Raw genomic sequence first — 13,062 nt, forward strand, 5'->3', positions numbered from 1 at the left:
TAGAAATGTATAATTACCATTAAATCACCTAATCTGTTTTAAAATTTTGCCAGGTTTTCAGGTTTCAAAGTTAAGCACTTAGACTTGATCTATAGTTGTAATAATAGTAATTCAAATACTTGTGTTACCCATGAATCATCCATAGTACCTCTTCAATAAACAACTGGAGTAGAAATCAGCACGTGCTAAATTTGTTTGAATTCTAGGCTGAATGTAACAGGTTTGAAGATGGAAGCAGTGTAAGGTAGCACACATATGGATTGTTGCCAACATTTTGGGGGCACTCACAAATGAGTGCTTCATCTTCTTTTACATATTTCTGTTATCTAGGAACATGTTAAAAAAGTTGTCCATGTTCAACTATTTGCTAGCTAAGTGCATAAACCAAAGCTGTTTATATTTGTAGAAAAGTGTTCATAATTGATAGACCATCAGTTTTGTCAAATTAGTATTCATATGGCATTAATCAATGATTAGTTGCAGCATACATCTGCGAGATGCTAACAACTCAAAAGAAGTAACCAATTTGTGGTCTACATTGTAAGAAAATACAATTTTAAAAAAACATTCATTATCTTTAGTTGGATTCTCTCCCGTAAGATGCTGGTAACTTTCACAGTTTGGTAAAAAGTCATACCTGGGTATATTCCACTTGGTATGTTCCATTCAGCTTGCAGTACGTTCTCTTCATCTTACGTAGTGCAAGAAATGAAAAGTGAATGTACAGTCATATTTTTTGCCTATGCTCTTTTAGCATTGTCTATTGTAAAGAAAAGGCACTTAAGAGACCAGGGCTGTTGGCTCTTCAAATTACTTGTAAAACATACTCTTTAATCACTGAATGAATAAAGTAGACAGTTGCAACAACATGTACACATTATCTTTTAAACATGGTGGTTAGCCAGTCTTTAAGCTCAGGAAGAAACCTGGAATATTGACTGATTACGCTATGTCCAGATGTGCTGATGCCGCCATGTCCTTTGTTGACTTTCTTTTGCGGCTATAAAAGTTTTCTGTAGTCTGCACTTTATTTTTTGTTCATACAATCTCTTGATTTTCTGGAATCCTCCACTTCTAACACTTTTAGATAGCAAAGCAATTCATATATTTCATTAGTCTTTTTATCTGTACAGTCACAGTTCATACTAAGACAAAAATAATAGAAACACTCCTAACATTACTTATTTAGTACTCAAAAAGCTTACTTTAGACAAGACACTTTTCATTTTAAAAACATTCTTTACCAGCTGCCTTTAGAACACATCTCACAATAGCTAACAATACACAATTATATACAGTAGATAATCACAATATTTTTAGGACAGTTATTTTAGTAATTACAAAAAAAATCAAAACAGAACTGTATGACCAAAATAGTGGTTAATTAACGAAAAGGGCTCAACAACACATGACACAATGCATTTTCTAATGATATATACTTTTCTACCCGAAAAACATTTTCACACTCAGAAAACATTGGCAAGAGGAATCACTATTTACAAAACTCAATATTTACAAGTTTCATAGACGTTCTCTCTATTGATCCCTTCTGGCTCTCGAATGCTGGTAACCAAACTTGGCAATTATAGATTTTCCAGTGTTTAGTCAAGTTACATTTTCAATACATTCAATATGCAGAAAAAGCGACAGTATACCTCATGTCTTGGAACTAGTATATGTCTAGACATCATTTGTTTTGACACACTTCTGCAAAGGATCTTTCAAGTAAATACCATGTTTTTCCAACCAATGGTATATTTTTGTTTTTTTTAAGAAACAGAAGCAATGTGAATAATCAAAGTCGTTATGCATTGCATAAAGGCTTATCAGTATCCTTTGACATCATTGTTTTAGAGAACATTCAGTCATAGCTCTCACTGTGAGCAACCATGTAATGGCTGATTTAAGAGAAAAAATGGATCAATGAGGTTTTGTTACCTACAAAGAAAAAAACTGCATTGCTATTGCACACTAATCTGTACTCAAGTGAAATGGTTCCTCTAAAACCGCTAAAGTGATTGTTTGGCACTCTTTGTGACATAATATTAATTTCAGAAGGTGCTAATGACATTGTGCATAATTCATGATGCAAAATATCTCCTTGCTTCCTACTGGGCAGAACAATGGACTACGTGCCAACTGAACACTAACAGCAATCCCCAGCAGGGTTGACCATAAAAATGTTTGTGTTATGATTTCCCTATGAAATTACATTAATTGTTTCAAGGAATGCTGGCTTGGTCCACTTATATTAAAGCACCATCAAAATACAAAGGTTGTCTTCCAAAAGTGTGAATTCTTGTTATGGCACTCTATTGATATCTTTTTTTGTTATCCCATCTATATCTGTGACAGTAAAGTCCAAGAACATATTTCACAGTTTCCTAGCGGATGTTACTACAAGAGATGAAACTAACCATATGTCCCTTTGACTCTAGTGATGAGCCCCCTCTAAGTGGCACCAATGAAAACAGATCAAGAAACACTATTATATTTAGATAAACACTCTGAATGGGATGCTGTATGAGCTGTGCACTTTGGAAATTAACAAATACACCCATTCACAGATTGGTGTCTGCCTCATATCCAGTTCTCAATTTCACAGCCAACACTTTTATCAACTTTGCTATCTGTGAAATACTGGAATGTGTGTATTTATCATTCCTCCTCACGAATGAAATAGATCTCATAAGAGAGGTGTATGTACAAATATTCCTTCTCTTAAAAACCCAAACTTTTTTTCCTTTCTCCAAAACATCTAGTGATGATTTGCTGCATGCTTATACACACCTACTCAGTTCCCCCCCAAATTAAAGAAAACATGATTTCTAAACATGCTGGAGGGGTTAGGTGTTCATGTTGCCAGGTTCTCTGCATTTATGCTTGACATTCGGATCTGAGAGCTGCTCTTGCTCAGAATGGACAGTTGTGTCCCCCCGTTCACTCCGCTGCTCGCCAGAGATGGATGACGATGTTTGAAATCCACAGCAAAGTACCGGTTGACTTTCCAGCTCCGCCATTTTCTCTTTATTTCTGATTGCACCTTTAGGGAGAAACTTTAAAAGGTCATTATATTTGTACTTAGCTGTTAGAGCACATGCTGACAGATACAAAAATCAATAAAAATATTTCGTTTATCATTATCCCATCAAACAACAGACAATGAATCTACCACATTCATAAATCTCTGTAAGACATATTAATGTTCTCCCACATTTAATAACAATCAATATCAGTTCATGCAGAGTCAATTCAGATAGACCAAGACACTGCAAAAAGGCTTTCCAGTAAAGGTCTGGGAAGGCTGTCTCTTTGGCAGTTCTTGAATGCAGCAAAGAAAACTATGTTTAGACCTACTGAGTTTAAATTGAACTCATCTACTTTATCATCGGGTGTCAAGGAAGCAAGACATGGATTTTGCCCTCTTCCACTAACAATGGATGACTTTCCTCTTAAAAGCGGAAAGTTGAAAAATAAGAACAAATTTAGTTGTTTTGAAAATTAACATATCTGCAAAGGAAAGAAAGTAGTATGGGATACAGATCCAAGTGTGAAGCTGGCATTGGGTTTCCTGGCAGCATGTACCCAATGGGTGGGAAACAATAATGTAAACCAGGGGTTAGTTGCCGTAGCAGCAAATAGTGGTGGTAAATTCATTAATGTTTGCCAGAAATAACCTGAGGCTCATTTGCTGTCATTTTTAGGAAGAAGACGAGTTGTTGTTTAAAGTTTGCACAATAATTGAACAGAAACATACATCTATAAAAAGTGTGATAAGGCCATTCAATAATGTTGTCACTGGTGTTTGGACTGCTTTATAACCAACACAATTAAGAGGAGTTATTAAAGAGAACATTTTAGTAGACACTAGTGAAATACAATTCCCAGGTCATGTGTTTTTTATATGTGCAAACATTAACTTTCATGCATCGATCCTTGAAATATATTAACACAGATGTTGTAGAGATCATGGGAGATATATGAACTGGAATTTAAATCTAAAAGGAGAGAATGTAGCTATAAATATCCAATGTAGAAATAAGGAGAATAATATGAAAATCTACAAAAGAAAATATGGTAAAGAAAAACAATTATGAAAATGAAACCTGTTCTACAGCTTGGGTGGGGTGAACTGCAGTTAGCTCAAACATATTTGTTTATGTATGGCTCTCATAGAGAGATGGCTCAGCAAATATTGGACTCTAATTCTGGTTATTCACTGCTACTATGCTACAACACCAGGATATGAAGATGTATCCCACATCCATTACATATTATAGGGAAGCACTAAGTTCTATGTGCTCTTCTGCCTCACCCAGGTGTCACGAGACACAAGCAAGTCAGCAGAATTGCAGCAGGATGGTTCTTCTTCCTCTCTTGTGCCTCTAGTGAACTAAAGGAGGTTGGAGAATGGAGGCGGGGCTGTGCAGATGCCAACCTTAAATTCTTCTGTCAGCAGTAGTCTTTGCAGAACCACTATGACCAAATAGGTTAAACTGTTAATTAATTTAAAATGTTGATTTTAACTCCCTTTAATTCTTGAGATTCCTAAAAAGGTCCATCAGAAGAAGATAAATTGTAAAGTGGGCCAGAAGCTTTCTCACTAGGCTAAGAGAGCTAACAGATTCTATAGAAGCTGTTTTTTGTGATTTTATTCTCAGGCCAGTAGGATACCTCATTTTATGTGGTCCTTACAACCTGGTTTTTGGAGCTGCTGCTGCAGTCTAAGATGTGAATATAACTGATAACTAATGCAGCCCAGGAAACATGTATGACTGCAACCTTGTGAACACTTTTGGGAGGGCTTTGGACCAGATGTACGATCAATGAAGTTCACACAGAACTGAGTTCATTAAACTAATTTTCCTGAAAACCATTTAGGAACTCTCTGCTATCATTCAAGTAATGCATTAAAGCATTTTTGCAGCTGAAGAATCTTTGTTCAGATATCTCCTGACGGGAACAAAAAACTACTGAGGCATGTTGAAGAAAGAAGCAAACTGGGAAAGAGAAGTGAACAGTTGAAAGTGGAGCAAATCTATTTGAGTAAAATCTTCCTATTGAGTATTCTCATTACTACTGTGTATTTTTGTGAAACATCTAATTAGTTATAGGCCCCTGGCATCAGATGTTTTCTGGAAAATCAAATGCTCCAAAAACCATAGAGTGAGAACCAATTAATGAAAGCCCCAACAGCATCCAACAACCTCCCTTCCTGCATCTGGTATGGAAAATCACCGTTTGACATCTGGTGTTTTGTCTTCAAGTCCATTGGAATTCAATAGAGCACCTCCTAGCATAATTAAGATTGTAGAAGGCTTTGTATAAGGCTTTCACAACTTTCAGTGATTATTGATTTTTCCTTCATCTCAAAGATTAATTAGGAAGCTTAAATCTTTGGAAAAGCCATAGTCATTAGTCTAGTCGAATCACATCCACTTTGGAATCAGACCCTTTGGACACTAGGGGGCACATTTACAAAAATCTGACGAATCAGCATTAATGCATCAGATTTCTTGCACCTGCCCCAAATGCCCAAAAAACTCCTTGGATGCACTGTATTGACAATACAGAGCCTTATGGCACAAGCTTTCCTGAATACTTCAAAGATTTTGATGTTTCTGTTGCGCTAAAGTGAAGCATTGCTGAAGTTGCATCGTGAAACTGATGCAACTCCAGCAAAATGTCAGAACAGACACTAATGTGGCGCAAGGAGACGCTAGGGGCTCTTAAATCTGGCTGAAGTGTTTAGAATATTATAATTGGTTAATTTTATTATTGATCTAAAATTGGAACTAATTAACCATTTAAAGTTTTCAAATGCTATTTTTTCATTGTATAAATATATTATAATTTATAATATTTAACTTATACATTTTTGTTGTTGTAATTACTCTTTATTTTTAGTTTAATTTAGATGTTAGATGTTTATAGCTTTAGAAAATGTAACTTTTTATTGAATATGTTTTAATATTGTGATATTTTTCGAAAATGTTTTATACTATTTATTAAATATTTTCCAACACTTTTTCAAATATTGCAGAAGGTGGAATGGGATCAGTAAATCTTACCCCCCACCCCTCAAAGTCCAGTACTTTCCCTACTGCTGCTTAGGATGGATTAGGAATATCAAATTTCACCCTCTCAAAGTCCAATACTTTCACTAATGCCACTTAGGTTGGAGTGGGAATAGTAAATCAGATCCCTCTAGAGCCCAGTGTTTTTCGTGCTGTTGCTTTGATTGGAGTGGGAATAGTGAATCCTACTGCTCCAGTGTTCAAAGCTTTCCTTATTGTTGTATAGATTGGAGTGGAAATAGTAAATATGGCCCCTTCAAGGTCCAACTCTTTACCTAGTGTTGCTCATGTTAGAGTGTGATTAGTAAACCTGACCTCTCCAAGTTGGAAATATAACTCTGACCTCTCCATCAGTGCTCCTGTGAAGTTATTTCACAATTCAAAATGTATATGTGCTTTAGATATTTATTCCACATTTGATTTATAACCATGTATTAATATGAAGCAATTGTAATTGAAACAAAATTGCTATGCTGTGTTTCAATGCGTTTGTTCTGACACATCCAAATGACATTTGGTCAGAAAGGGTGAATCAATATTCAATTAATGGAATAGGTCTAAGATGGTAGGGTTATATGTTGTTTTAGAACATTACAGTGTAATTTATTGAAATTATGATTCTTGTTGGTCAGACCATGCTGACGTCGCAGTTTCCATCATTTTCTAAGGTAATATTTATCATAAAATACCCCTGAATTTGTGAGTGAACTAGACTCTTTCCTGAGCCTCATTGATTTGCTGCATATTTTAGACTTAGGGCCCCATTAAGAGTGGTGGTGGTGGTTGTACCACTGAACTCTTGGCGGTACAACTGCCAGGTTACAACCCTGGCAGTAGGTCTGCTGCCACTGCCATGATCATTAATCCCAAAGGGGGGATGGCATTTCGAGTCGTGGTCAGTCATGCCTGTTGTGCTGATCACAAGTCCTCTTTCCAGCAGCCGTCTCTTGGCTGGATTCCCACCATGAAAAGGCTGGTGGAAAGCCAGTGCTGGGGGCCACATGGGGGCACCTGCACTGACCATGGCATGGGCAGTGCACCCCCCCGCCAGCACCCTTGAAATGTGTACTGTCTGCTTGGCCTTCTCTCTGGGTCTTTAGCCCCCTACAAACAGTTTCCTTGACAGTTCAGACATTCCAAGGCTACTACAGGAGTCTGTGTACAGACAATTTCAGTCTCCCCAGTCCTTCTGCGGCTGAAGGTATGGATTTGGCAGGCAGCCTGCACCTCACAACGGGTATCAGTCTTACTAGTTTCCCTCAACTGCTGCAACAACCTACCAGTTGCTTTAGCTTGCCATTAGTGATATACAACCTCCCACTAAGAAGCATGATCCAGCACTTTCCACCAGGGTGGAAATCCATCACATTGGACAGATTGGTCCTCCAAATGATGCAGCATTGCTATGCTCTACCCTTTATTTGTGCCCCTCTGCATCTTCTTCTGACATTAGGACTGTTTGTAGAGGGTTACCTGTCCATTCTAATGCAAGAGGTGTGAGCTTTACTTTCCAAAAGAGCAGTCAATAGGGTTCAAGACTTGAAAATAGTGATGGGTTTTCTCTCGCTATATAATAATGCTGAAGATGGATGAAGGGCTTCGGCCTATCTTAGATCTTAACTCTCAGAATACCTTCCTACAGAAGGAGAAATTGACAATGCTCACATTAAGCTAGGTTATGTGAACCCTGGATCCAGGCAACTAGATAGTGGCCTTGGACCTGCAGGAGGCATATCTTCATGTACACGTCCGACAGTTCGACAAACGTTAATTTCAGTTCAAGGTAGTGAAATAATTTTTAGTTTACCTGGCTCCCCATCTGCCTCACCAGTGCCCCTCAGGTGTTCGCAAAAGTGACAGTCGTGTTCGCCTTCCATCTTCGGTGTCTGGCAATACCACTTTTCCCCTTTCTCAATGACTGGCTGCTGAAGGCTCGCTCACCCTAGTCAGTTGAGGACCACCACCAGATGAGGACAAACCTCCTGACATTGTTGGGGTTCATTATCAATGAGCCAAAGTCTCATATGACTTCTTCACAGAGGCTTGCTTTTATATGAGCTATTTTGGACATGGTGCAGTTCAAGACATTACTGCTGTCACAATGAATCCACGACATTTGAGCTATGAGGCCAATGCTTCACCTCGGTCCTGGATCATAGTGAGAGTGGTTCTGAGGCTTCTTGCCCTGCTCGCTTCCTACATCCTCAGTGTCAAATATTCGAAAATGCCAGGTGGGATAAGCAGGCTCTGCAATAGAATCTGTAGTTTCATAGGGCCCAGCACTTGGGAAACTTGTTGTATGCACGACGTCTGCAGTGGTACCTGCTCAACTTTAGTTGGACCAGTGGCAGACCCCGCTGCCTTGGCCACCCAGAGATGACTGTGGTGAAAGATTTGCCAGTACTAGGTTGAGGGGTCATCTGATGAGGTGGAGATTAGTGTTCTCTGGTAGTAAAACAGCTCCATATCAATCTGTTTGTGTAGAGGGCCATTCGCCAGGTGCTGAAGGGCTTCCTGCTATCCATCAAGGTTTTGGTGTAGGTTTTCATGGACAGCACTATTACCATGTGACATTGCAACAAGGTGGGTGCAGAGGGATCCTTAATCCTGTGATATAGTCTCTGTGCCTCTGGTGTTGGCCAGAACATCAGGGCATCATCCTGATTGTAACCAACCTGGTGAGATCTTTAAATGACAGGGCAGACAAGCTCAAATGTCGTTGCTTGATAGATCATGAGTGGCATCTGCTTTCTTGGTGGCTCAGTGCATCTTCCAAAAATGTTTGGGGTTTATGAGGCCACAGTGAATCCTTAACCTGGTTTTGATGCTTCTCTATGTATTCCCTTCATGTCACTACACATCTGCTCTTTGCGTCTCTATAAAGACTGCCTTCCTTTTGGCAATTGCTTCAGCTAGCCATGTGAGTGAGCTCCAGGTGCACAACTGCCCAAGACCACCTTTTTTCTGGACAAACTGGTGCTGAGGACTCAGACGCCCTTCTTGTCAAAAGTTGTGACTCCTTCCTTTGTTGGCAATCCACCACTCTCTGAGCATTTTTTGCTCTGGCTTACCCCTCAAAAGAAGTGCATAAACTCCACTGGTTGGATCCCAAATAAGCTTTAAGCTTTTAAATTGATCGATGAGGTTCTCTCTGGTGACGAAAGGAAAGCCTGTGCAGAAAAGTGCTCTGTTGAAGGGGAAAGTCTTCTGCATTAAGGCCTGCTAGCCACTGGACAAAAAGCAGGCTTCAGCAGGATTAAGAGCCCATTCTTTCAGGGCTAAGGCTGCCACATCTGCATTGGCATGTGAGTGCACATCTTTGACATCTGTCAGGCCATAACGTGGGTGTCAGTGTATATGTTCATGAAGCACTTCTGTCTTCACAGCCAGGTCTAGTGGGAAGGGGATTTCGTCGATTTGGTCCTGCAAGATATTCTGGTCCGAGCTCAATCCACAGACCATCAACCTTCAGGAGGTACTGCTTCGGTATCTATTCTAAAAGTATGGAATCTGCAGTTAGATAGAGTATCTATAAGAGAGAGCATTATCAAAGGTAGGTAACTAGTTCCTCAGACCTTCACATCCCAAAGCCCAATGCTTTCCTAACTGTTACTAGGTTGGATTGAGAATAGTAATTTTGACCCCACCAATATACCAAAGTGTTGCTACTTTTGCTCACATTGGTGTAAAAATAGCAAATAAGACCCCTCTAAATTCCAATGCTTTTTTAATGTATTTTATATTTTAATGTTGTTTAATTGTTTCACTCAATCGATCAAACAATCAAATCTTATAGAACACAAATACTCATCTGTAAGTGTCTGAAGGCACTATGGGGGGTTGGGTCCTCTGTGGTTCAGTCGAAGAGCCAGGTCTTAAGGTCCTTCCTGGATTGAGGTAACAATGATGACTGGCTGTGGTGAAGAAGCAAGGTGCTCAAGCTCTTCACCACGAGGTAGGCGAAGGATCTTCCTCCAGCTGAGGTGTTCCATATGCGGGGTACGGTGGCCAGTGCTTACTGAGCAGAGCAGAGATGTCTTGTCGAGGAGTAGAAGGTGATGTGATGGTTGAGGTAGGTAGGTCCTAAGTCGTGGAGAGCCTTGTGTTGCTGGACAAAGAGTTTGAATCTGATCCTTTTCTCGACAGGGAGCCAGTAGTGGTCTTTCAGGTGTTTGGTGATGTGTTAGTGTTGGGGAATGATCAGAATGAGTCTGTTGGAGGTGTTCTGGATGTGATGTAGTTTCCTCATGTTCTTCTATGTGGTGTCGGTTTAGAGGGCATTGCCACAGTCGAGCCTGCTGATGACCAGGCCGTGGGTTACGGTCTTGCGGGAGTCGGTTGGGATCCATTTGAAGATTTTCCAGAGAAGTCTGAGTGTGTGGAAACAGGAGGATGCAACAGAGTTGATCTGGCAGGTCATTGCAAGAGATAAGTCCAGGATGAGGCCAAGGTTGTGTGTGTGGTTCGCTGGGGTGGTGGGGGTGCTGCATGTCGCAGGCCACCAGGAGTCCTCCCAGGTGGACGTGGAGGGTCCCAGGATGAGGATCTCGGTCTTGTTTGAGTTGAGATCGAGGCAGCTATCCTTCAACCAGGCGGCGACTGCTTCCATGCCATTGTGGAAGTTCTTCTTGGCAGTTGTAAGGTTTTTGGTCACTGATATGATCAGCTTGGTGTTGACAGCATAGGAGACGATGTTCAGTTCATGGCATCTGACAATGTATGCGAGCAGGGACATGTAGATGTTGAAGAGTGTCGGGCTCGGGAAGGAGCCCTCGGGAACTCTGCAGATGATCTCTGTAGGTTCTGAGAGGTAGGACGGGGGTCTGTGTCTCTGTGTTGTGTCAGTCAGTAAGGACCATATCCATTTTAGGGCCTTGCCATGGATGCCAGCTGTGTGGAGTCTGGAGCAGAGGGTGTGGTGGGATACCATGTCGAAAGTGGCTGAGAGGTTCAGTAGGATGAGGGCGCAGGCTTGGCCATGGTCAAGAAGTGAGCGCATGTCATCTGTGGCGGCGAGGAGGGAGGTCTCCATGCTATGGTTGCTCCTGAAGTCTGGACTGGGAGATGTCCAGGTTGTTGTTATTTTTGATGTGTTTGCAGAGCTATGCGTTGAAGGCCTTTCCGATGACCTTGGATGGTTATGGCAGCAGTGAGATTTGGCAGTAGTTCTTGAGGTCCAGAGGGTCGGCCATGGGTTTTTTTCAGGAGAAGGCGGATTTTGGCATGCTTCCAATCCTCCGGAAAGGTAGCCTTCTCCGTGGACCAGCTGAGAATGTGGCAGAGCTCGGGGTGATGAGATGTTGGCTTTGTTAAAAATGTGGTGGGGACAGAAATCCATGGGAGCTCCAGAGTGGATGCTACACATGATGGAGCAGGTCTCGTCCGTGGTGAGGGTGGCCCAGCTGTGCAGGATCTGCAGAGTTTTAGAGGATTTGGGCAGGTTGTATGTGGGCTTGGAGGATTTTGTGGTCCGAAGCTATCATAGATGTCCTTGATTTTTCAATGGAAGGAGGTGGCTAGTCTGTCACAAAGGTACTTGGATGGAGGGATGTTTGCAGCTTCTGATTGGGGTTTAGCAAACTCAATGACCACGGCAAAGAGCTCTTTGGTATTGTGTGCCGTGGGGTTTATGCGGTCCTGGATAGCAGTTTTCCTAGTGGATCTGATGAGGTGGTGGTGAGAGTTGATGGCGGATTTGAAAGCCGCGAGGTCTCGGTGGTCTTGCTGTTCCTCCATCTTTTTCCTAGATGTCTGCAGGTGTGCCTGGAGTCCTGGAGTGTGGGGGAGAACTAGCTGGCTTTCTTGGGGTTGTGTTTGCCTTAGGTAGTTCGGACTGGTGCTAGGGTGTTGGTGCATTCAGAGATCCATTGGTGGAAGTTGCGTGCCGAAATGTTTGTGTCTGTTGCAGGGGGAGGTGGTGACTTGCTGAGGGTGCTGGTAAGTTGCTCCTCTGTGTTCTTGTTCCATTTCCAATGTGGGGGGTGGGAGGTATGGTAGGTGTGGTGATAGATAAGTGTATGTAATGGTGGTCGGTCCAGTGTAATTTGGAGGTATTGTAGAGGGTGATGTTGTTGCTGGCAGAGAAGATGGGGTTAAGTGTGTGTCCATTGATGTGTGTAGGCGAGGTGACCATTTGATTGAGGGCAATGGTGGTGAGGTTCTCGAGCAGGGAAGTGGTGTTTTGGTCATTGCAGTTGTCGATGTGATAGTTGCGGTCACCAAAGAAAAAGTAGTTTGGGGAGGTGAGTGCATAGGGTGCTATTATGTCAACAATGGAGTCGCTGAAGGCTGGGTGGGGGTCAGGTGGCCTGTAGATGAGGGTACCGCAGAAGATGGCATTAGGGTTGATGTGAATATGGAAATAAGGGTGCTCCATGATGGGGGAGTGTTCTTCTGAGTTGGTTGTCAGGTGGAGGGTGGATTTGTGTATGATGGCCAGGCCGCCACCTGGCCGAGAAGGCAGGTCCTTGCAGAGCTGTTTGTGGCTGCTGGAGATGGCAGTGGTGCTGTCCGGGGCTGAAGCTGGGTTTGTCCATGTTTCGGTGAGAAAGGTGATGTCCGGGCGGGTGGAGTCTAGCAGGTCCCAAAGTTCTACGGCATGTTTGTGGAGGGAGCGTATTTTGAGGAGGATGCACGTCAGGTGATCGGGGTAGGTGTTTGATTGTCCTGTGGCAGGGGGTCCAGTGATTGGTGGAGGGTGAAGGTGCGGTGGCAGTAAAGGCAGGAAAAAGGTCTATAGGAATCTTTGAGTGATGTGTGATGGCAGGCAGTGGAGCATCCAGAGTTCAGTGTGCAGAGTGTCTTTGCGTCATAACAATGGATGGTCGGAAGACCGGGGTCTGTGGTGCTGGGTGCTATCCAGGTGCAGACAGGTGCAGATAGGCTTGCCTTTGGCGCACCACCAGCATGCGTGCACACTGTGATCAGTCGCCATTAAGAAGGGGAGGGGTCGCTCAGATGGGAGGTAGGAAGTCAGTATTGATAT

General features: G+C 42.1%; 1 protein-coding gene across 4 annotated transcripts in view; it reads right to left on the bottom strand.

Annotated features, from left to right (window-relative positions):
* Positions 1–795: 795 nt before the first annotated feature.
* ADCYAP1R1 (ADCYAP receptor type I) overlaps positions 796–13,062 on the bottom strand; it is an 813,459-nt gene continuing 801,192 nt past the window's right edge. For 2 of the 4 annotated variants that reach the window (XM_069211038.1, XM_069211036.1), the window contains one exon: positions 796–3,043. In XM_069211038.1, coding sequence (XP_069067139.1) covers positions 2,855–3,043 — 189 coding nt within the window. In that variant the 3' untranslated portion in view covers positions 796–2,854. Of the gene's footprint in view, positions 3,057–13,062 lie in introns of all 4 variants that reach the window. The other 2 variants (XM_069211037.1, XM_069211035.1) reach the window with 1 other exon arrangement.

The sequence above is a fragment of the Pleurodeles waltl genome, chromosome 10 (genome assembly GCF_031143425.1).
Source record: "Pleurodeles waltl isolate 20211129_DDA chromosome 10, aPleWal1.hap1.20221129, whole genome shotgun sequence".
NCBI classification, from domain to species: Eukaryota; Metazoa; Chordata; class Amphibia; order Caudata; family Salamandridae; genus Pleurodeles; species Pleurodeles waltl.